Source organism: Bos javanicus, chromosome 27, assembly GCF_032452875.1.
Source record: "Bos javanicus breed banteng chromosome 27, ARS-OSU_banteng_1.0, whole genome shotgun sequence".
Taxonomy (NCBI): Eukaryota; Metazoa; Chordata; class Mammalia; order Artiodactyla; family Bovidae; genus Bos; species Bos javanicus.
Genome location: NC_083894.1, coordinates 33351360 through 33359055, shown reverse-complemented (window position 1 = coordinate 33359055; position 7696 = coordinate 33351360). Strand labels below are relative to the sequence as shown.

At 38.6% G+C, this 7696-nt stretch overlaps 1 protein-coding gene across 1 annotated transcript in view; it reads right to left on the bottom strand.

Moving 5' to 3' along the window:
• Positions 1-547: 547 nt before the first annotated feature.
• Positions 548-7696, bottom strand: part of BAG4 (BAG cochaperone 4) — a 30803-nt gene continuing 23654 nt past the window's right edge. The window contains exon 5 of the mRNA XM_061404481.1: positions 548-7543. Within this exon, the coding sequence (XP_061260465.1) occupies positions 7058-7543 (486 nt within the window). The 3' untranslated portion in view covers positions 548-7057. The remainder of the gene's footprint in view (positions 7544-7696) is intronic.

Sequence of the window (7696 nt, the reverse complement as noted above, 5' to 3'; positions counted from 1 at the left end):
AAAGGAAATCTGGATAAAGTATAGACTTTAGTCAATAAGAATGTATCAGTACTGATCCGTTAGTTGTGACAAATACACACCACTAATTTAACATGTTGATGGTGTAGTATATGTTGGATCTCTGTATATCATAATCCCTCTATAAATCTAAACTATTCTAAAATAAGAAATTTATTAAAATAAATAGTTAGAAAATGAGCAAAAGACACACAGGGACATTTTTACAGAAGAGCATATACAACTGGCAAATAAGCATGAGAAGAGGTTCAACATTGTTAACCATTAAGGAAATGAAAGTTAAAAGCACAATGAGATATCATTACACACTGATCAGAATGGTCAAAATAAAAAACTGACACCACCAAATGCTGGCAAGCATACAGAGAAACTCCCACACTGCTGGTGGGAATGCAAATGGTACAACCTCACTTTTAGGAAAGTCTGGTAGTCCCCTAAAAAATTAAACATGCACATATCGTATGACCCAGAATGGCACTCCTGGGCATTTATCCCAAAGAAATGAAAACCATGTCCACACAAAAACCTGTGCATGAATGTACATAGCAGCTTTATTCATAATAGCCCTAAACTGAAACCACCCAGATATCCTTCCACAGGTGAAGGTTGAACAAAGGTACATCCATATCACAAACTACTAATTAGCAATAAAAAAGAACTACAGATACAGGAAACAACTTGGATGAATGTCAAGAGAATTTTGCTGAGTGGGCAAAAAACCCAACCTCTAATGATCACATACCATACAATTCTATTTCTGTAACGTTCTCAAAATGACAAAATTCAGAAATGGAGAACAGATTTGTGATTGCCACGGATTTAGTGTGGAGGGAAAGGAGAAGCAGGGGTGGCTGTGAAAGGTCAACAGGAGGAACGGCGGTGGCGACGGGACTGTTCTGCATCTTGTTCCGTATCAATGTCCACATCCTGGTGGTGACGTGGCGGTGAAGTTCTGTGAGATGTTGCCATTGGAAGAAACTGTGTAAGGGGCACAGGAAAGCTCTGCATTATTGCAGAGTTAGTTCGTCTGTGAACTAACAAATTACCTCAGAACAAAAACTTTAATTAAAAAGATACCATACAGGACATCCCCTGGCAGTCCAGTGGTTAGGACTCCACTCTTGCATTGCTGAGGGCTGGGCTTCAATCCCTGGTGGGAACTAAGATTCCCACAAGCTGCTCAGCACGGCCAAAAAATAAAGAAAGAAAGAATACAATACAACTGGCACTCCTATCCATGAGTTCCACATTCACGGATTCAGCCAACCATGGGTTGACAATATTTGGAAAGAAGAAAAAAAGTTCAGTCAAGTTCCAAAAAGCAAACACTTGAATTTGCTACACATTCAGCAACTATTTACATAGCATTTACATTGTATTTACAACTATTTACATAGCATTTACATTGTATTAAGTATTATAACTAATCTAGAGGTGATTTGAAGTATATGGGAGGATAAACCTAGGTTTTATGCAATTACTACACCATTTTTATATAAGAGACTTGAGCATCCATGGTTTTTGTACTGGAACCAATCCCCCACCCATACTGAGGGATGAGACTATATCCCTAGTTAATCTGGATTTCAGAAAAACAATTATTTTTAGTATCATTATGTCCCATGCAATATGAGGAACACACTGATACTAGAAGATGAGTTGTTGTTTATCTGAAATTCAAATGTAACTGAGAGTCCTATATTTTATCTGGCAACACTACTCTTGGCATTCTACCAGGGTAAGGTGTATATTGTGAAATAAAAGAGTTGGCTAGAGCAAATGTGCTCTGATCTCAGAAACCCCTAAATCTTCCCTTCTCAGTAGCTGGCGTCTCCTCTGCTCACATTTTGTACTGTGTGCTAACCGTCCACCACTTGTGATGAGAAGAGCCACACAGAGAAGTAAAAATTATCCAGATAGTCTTCCCTTCTCAATTTCCATTTAAAACAGATATTCTTTCCAAGAAAGAGTATGAAAAAATAATTAAACAGAATAGTCATGAAGCATTTTCTAGAGGCAATTTTGAGTCTCCAGTAGTGAACAACAATGGTGTCCAGTATAAAAACACAACTAAGAACTAACAGACATCTCAAAAAAAACTCTAACATGAAAAAGATGGCAATCTAAAAAGAAAGGGAACAACAATTTGTAGGAAATTCATTATTCAAGATGAAACAAATATCAAGAAATTACCATTAATGTTCTTAGAGTTGTAAGATCCCCACAAATAAGAGCGGAATCACATAGAGAACAAAAAATTCTAGAAACTAAAAATATGGTAGGTGGAAATGTAAAATTCAGTGGTGAGTTGGAAGATAAAGGGGAGTAAATCTCCCACAAAGACAGCAAAAAGGCAGAAAACTGAAGTGAAAAGTCAAAGAACCAGGCTAAGAAATCCGTAACAGAAACAGCAAGAATTCTAAAAAGAGGTAATAGAAATGAGGGTAGCGGAGGGGGAAGAGAAACAAAAAACCCAAGAAAATATTATAGGACTTAAGGGCAGGTGTCTCCAGAATGAATTATGCCCAGGAAAATGGACAAAAACAGACCCACACCAATGTTATACTGTTAGGAAATACTCAGAACAGAGGGGACAAAAATAGCCTACAAGCTACCAAGAAGAAAAACCAAGTTTTAAACAAAGGATCATGAAAACACCTTTTCAAATATGGAAGATATTTAAAAACTTATTTCCTATACACCTTTTTTTCAGAAAACTACTGGAGAACAGGCTCGACCAAAATGAGGGAAAACACTAAGAAAGAGAAAGACACAGACTGCAGGAAAAAAAGAATCCAACAGAAGAGGCGGAGAGAATCCCCAGGATGAACAGAAGACACCAGAATAAGTATGCACCAGGAACACAGCCGTTCTCCCGTCAGAGGGCCCCAGAGCACAGCTTGTCCAGGAGCCTGAAACTGACCACGTATATCTGAGCATCTTAAGAGAAGATGAGACAAATGATGGAGGGTTTGAGGTCAAATTAGTCATAAATCATCGACAAACCAAGTAAGACAAAGGATTCATTCCAGGGAAATTCATTCATTCACAATTCCAGGAGTTGTTCAGGCAAAGTAACCAGTTTACTACACGAATAAACTCTGGTCAGCATTACATAGTATAGTAACGAACAACAGAACTACCAGGTAAGTGGATGGAGAAACTGGAGGGAGGAGGGCTGCAATGTGTATATGGCAGAAGCAGAGAGACCAGACCATCATCTTCTACAATAGAAAACAAGTAGAAACAGCCTAAAATTGACAAATGAAGAGGGAGAAATACAACTGTGTTATTAAAAATACTGGGATTTCCCTGGTGGTCCAGTGGTTAGGACCACGCTTTCCACCGCTGGGGGCCACAGAATCATCATTCCCTGGTCAGGTAACTAACATCCCACAAGCTGCACAGTGCAGCCAAATTTTTTTAAAAGGTTTAAAAAAATCAAGAGAATTTTCTTAAAAAAACTCAGTTGAAAGTGGTTACTTTTGTAGAAGGAAAAATGAGAGCGTGACAGAGAGCTCCTTTTCATAAACTTTAAATTGCTAGCTTCTATAGAATTATTTGAGTCTTTAAACTCATAACTTTTTTAAAAAGAAAAAAAAGATGAAAAACTCCAGTCATCAAGTATCCGTCCCCCAAAAAACTTTAATGCCAATTTAATCTATATTCTTCAACTTAAAAATCTTCCTACCTCTAACAGTAGGAAGATTTTTAACCAGCTAAAAATCAGTTTTAAAAGCCCTATTTTTCAAAGCATTTGGAAGAATTCCCCACCAAGAATGTAGAGACTAGCCCATGCCACTGATACTTCATCGGGACTTACTTGTGTAAATGTTTATACTGGCGTTTGTATTTGGAACAATAGTGGTTATTATAAAAAAGAGATAGTTGTGTTTAACATGCCAGATCTGGGTAACTTTATTCAAGATTTTCACAAAAATTATCCCCAAAGTAATATTAGACACTTTTTAAAAGTCCAGATTTGAAATATCAAAAACATTTTGAATTCAGTCTGGAGTGAATACTAAGTCAAGAACTGAATCAAATCCACACACAAATAAATGAACACCAATTTTCCTTACGTTCACTATATTTTCTGGAAGAGGCTGCCAATTTAGTTTTCCTTTCCTTGACACTGGCATTTAGAATCATTTTAACATGGTTTACATCTTTAAGTTCTAAGTCTGTACTTATCCTGAATGCTGCTGCCAAGTCGCTTCAGTCGTGTCCGACTCTGTGCGACCCCATGGACTGCAGCCTACCAGGCTTCTCCGTCCCTGGGATTCTCCAGGCATGAACACTGGAGTGGGTTGCCATTTCCTTCTCCACTTATCCTGAATATCTTATTATAATTAAAACTATAAATCCAGAAGCAATAGCCCTCCCTTAAGAAGGAATCCAATTAATAAATACAGAAGGACTTCGAGAAACAAAGTCACACTGGAACCTCACAGTAGTAACTGACACAAGAAAGATCTGCCAATGGATTAAAAAATGAGTGGGCTGAAGTTTAAGCAGAAACGGGACATTTGCATAGCTCACGTTATCTCCAGCAAACATTCAGTCACTACAAAGGAAAACACAGGAAGTTTACAGTAGCGATTTCTAGACACCACCTTAGGTAGTGGCTAAGGTTAGTAACACCAGAAATACATTACCGCGTCAGGGGTCATGGATACACTGTCAGAGATCAGAGGACACTATGATGACATGACAACTAAATTCGAGGCAGGATCCTGGATTGGATCCTGAAACAGAGAAACGGCATTAGTGAAAAGACCAAGACAATCTCTACTTTCCAAAATTCTACTTTAGTTAATAGTATTGTATCAAGGCTAATTTCTTAACTTGACAAATGTTGTACAGTTATGTAAGATGTTAATGTAAAGGGATCATTAGTGAAGAGTATACAGAAACTGCTGTTTTTACAACTCTTCAGGAGGTCTAAAATTATCTAAAAAATTTTTTTAAATAACTGTTAAAAACACACACACATATGTATGTGTATATAAATAAATCAAGACTTCAGGGAAACTGGTATCATGGGCATTCAGTTAAAAAATAGTGTTCTTGCCTGTATCAGTCATTGTCTCACTGGTTTATGAGCTTTAAAGTTCTCCCTCTTCTAACATTTGTTTCAACTTTTAAATTTTCATAAAAAAGCCTTTTTTTAACATTCCTATATTAGGCCAAAAATAAAAATCCTTGAATAAAATTGGCACCATATTATCTCATAAAATCACTCATATCAACCTAAGACCAATCACTATTTTTACTCTAATTGTTCTCATCATATGTTTGTATTTTTTTTTTTTAATAAGGAGAGAAAATGGCTGAAAGATTTGTTTTCTTATTAATAGGCCTGGCAGTCAAGAGGGGAAGAAAACACATTATCACTTAGGTATCTTATTAAGAAACAGTAGTTTTTCCAATAACATATTATATACTGGAACTCACTTCAGATATAAAAAGTAAGTTATCTACCTAAGTCTCTTCTACACAATAGCTTAGAGCTAGCTACCCAAGCAAAGGGCTTTCCTGGTGGCTCAGGAGTAAAGAATCCTCCTGCCAATGCAGGAGACATGGATTTGATCCCTGGGTCGAGAAGATTCCCTGGAGAAGGAAACGGCAACCACTCCAGTATTTTTGCCTGGAGAATCCCATGGACAGAGAAGCCTGGCAGGCTACAGTGCGTGGGGTTGCAAAGGAGTCGGACATGACTGAGGGACTCAACCACCAGCACCCAAGCAAATCCAGCTAAGACCTTTTCAGTATCCCTTTCTTAACCCTGGCTCCAAAGTGGCTGTTATTAGTGGTGGTAAACATCTTTTTTATAAAACAGGCAATATGTCTACACAATTTATTCTAGGGAAACAAAGCAAACCATCACATCTGCCTTTAAAAGAATATAATTTCCCACTCTGGCTGTGGCTGATTCAGTCCCAGAGCGTGAATCCTCTTTTACCCTCTGCATATCCTACTGTACACTGAGCAGATAAGCTGAGCTGAAGTCTGCTCATAGCGACCCTGACGGTGAAGCTACTATTTTAGATGGAGAATAGCATTCCCAAATGGTTGTGCTTATTACTTTTGCAGTGAGTGTTTCTACTCAGCATGGCGTTTTTCATTTGTGTTCATTTGTGTTCATGACAGATGTGCCCTGTATGGAAGCAGCTGTAGTAAAAAGATAATGAAGGAGGGGGAAGGAAATTTTAAAGGGAGCTTCATCCAAATACAATGAAGAAAGCAAAAAAGAATATGCCCACATTTTCATTCCTATAGGCATGCCATTTCCAAATTAACCTTCTGATAGTAATAAGAAAAATACAAGTGGTAAAATTCTAACCTGATAACCTATACAAAAAAGGAGACAATCTACCTCAGAAACTCATTACACTGTGCAATATATTCAAGTGGTGAAAGGTTACAAATTTATCCAGAACTGCCGTACTATCTGGCTGTCAGTACAGTCTGTTGAGTAATTATATTAAACATATTACTACAAAATATACCAAGAAGTAGAGAATCATACTGTATTTGTGACCTGCAAATAACAGAACAAAACAGAGGTCCAAGGGGGCTCAAGTCCAAGCTGTAATTTACACACAAAGTGTACGGTGAAAGCAGTTACGACGTACAAAAATGTGACAAGTTATCCAGATGTTTTAAAAAACAGAGCCTGTCCAAAGAACATCCAGTCTATCCTGTAGGTTTCTGAGGAGCCTGTTACGTAAGGTGAATTCCCCTCCTGCTGATAAGAAGCAGCTTGCCGACGACACCCATATATTTCTCACTGGGCGAGTCTACTTGGCAATAACGATAACCCGAGAGCTCTCTATTACATTCACTGGTCTGAAAACAACTCATAACCCAACTGTTTTTCCAAGTCCTTTACCAGTTTTTCAAGCTTTCTATCAAAGGAAAGTTGGAATGTATTGCTTCTTGTCGTCAACAGGCATTTCAAAAAGAGGGTAATTAACCAAAATCAAGAGTTCTTTGGTCGAGTTAGTAACAGGCTTCCCCTTTGTTCTAAATCCCTTCATAATCCCTTTTTTTCCAATTTTTCCAGTATGGCCTGGATTTTACAAACCGCCTCTTTCCTGGCCTGCCGGACGGAGTCCTGGCCCCCAGTTTCAACTGAATCCAGTTCCAGAAGTTCCTTGGTTAGCATCTCTTCCAGAAGCCAGTAGGCTTTGTCTGTCTTTTTTCCTACGAACTCTTCTACTTCTTGCTCAAGATACTGGACCTTCTCCAGCACATGTATGATTTTTTTAATGCTTGGGGGAGTCCCTTCATCTGAAGATAAACACTCTTCAGCAAGATGATTACCCTGGTCTTGAGTGCTGGGATGTTCGTGGGAGGCGTTACCATACAGATGAGGCTCAGCACTATACTGGACCTGGGGATCCAAAAGCTCCGAACTGTCATCGTTCACTGATCCCGAGGACTCATACTGATGGACATTGCAAGGAAAGTTGTGCTGGCTCATGCCTTGATCTGGTTGGCTGTAGGTGTAGGAGGAGTCCTTGGAGTGGGAGAGCAGAGAGGGGAGAAAAGCTGTTTTAATGGGAATCCATCAGCATCAGATTTGTTAGCCCCCATCTTCCACCTGACCAGGAAGGTACATGAAAAGATTCCCCACCAATAAAACTGGACAGCCCTCTTAAATCATTTGAGG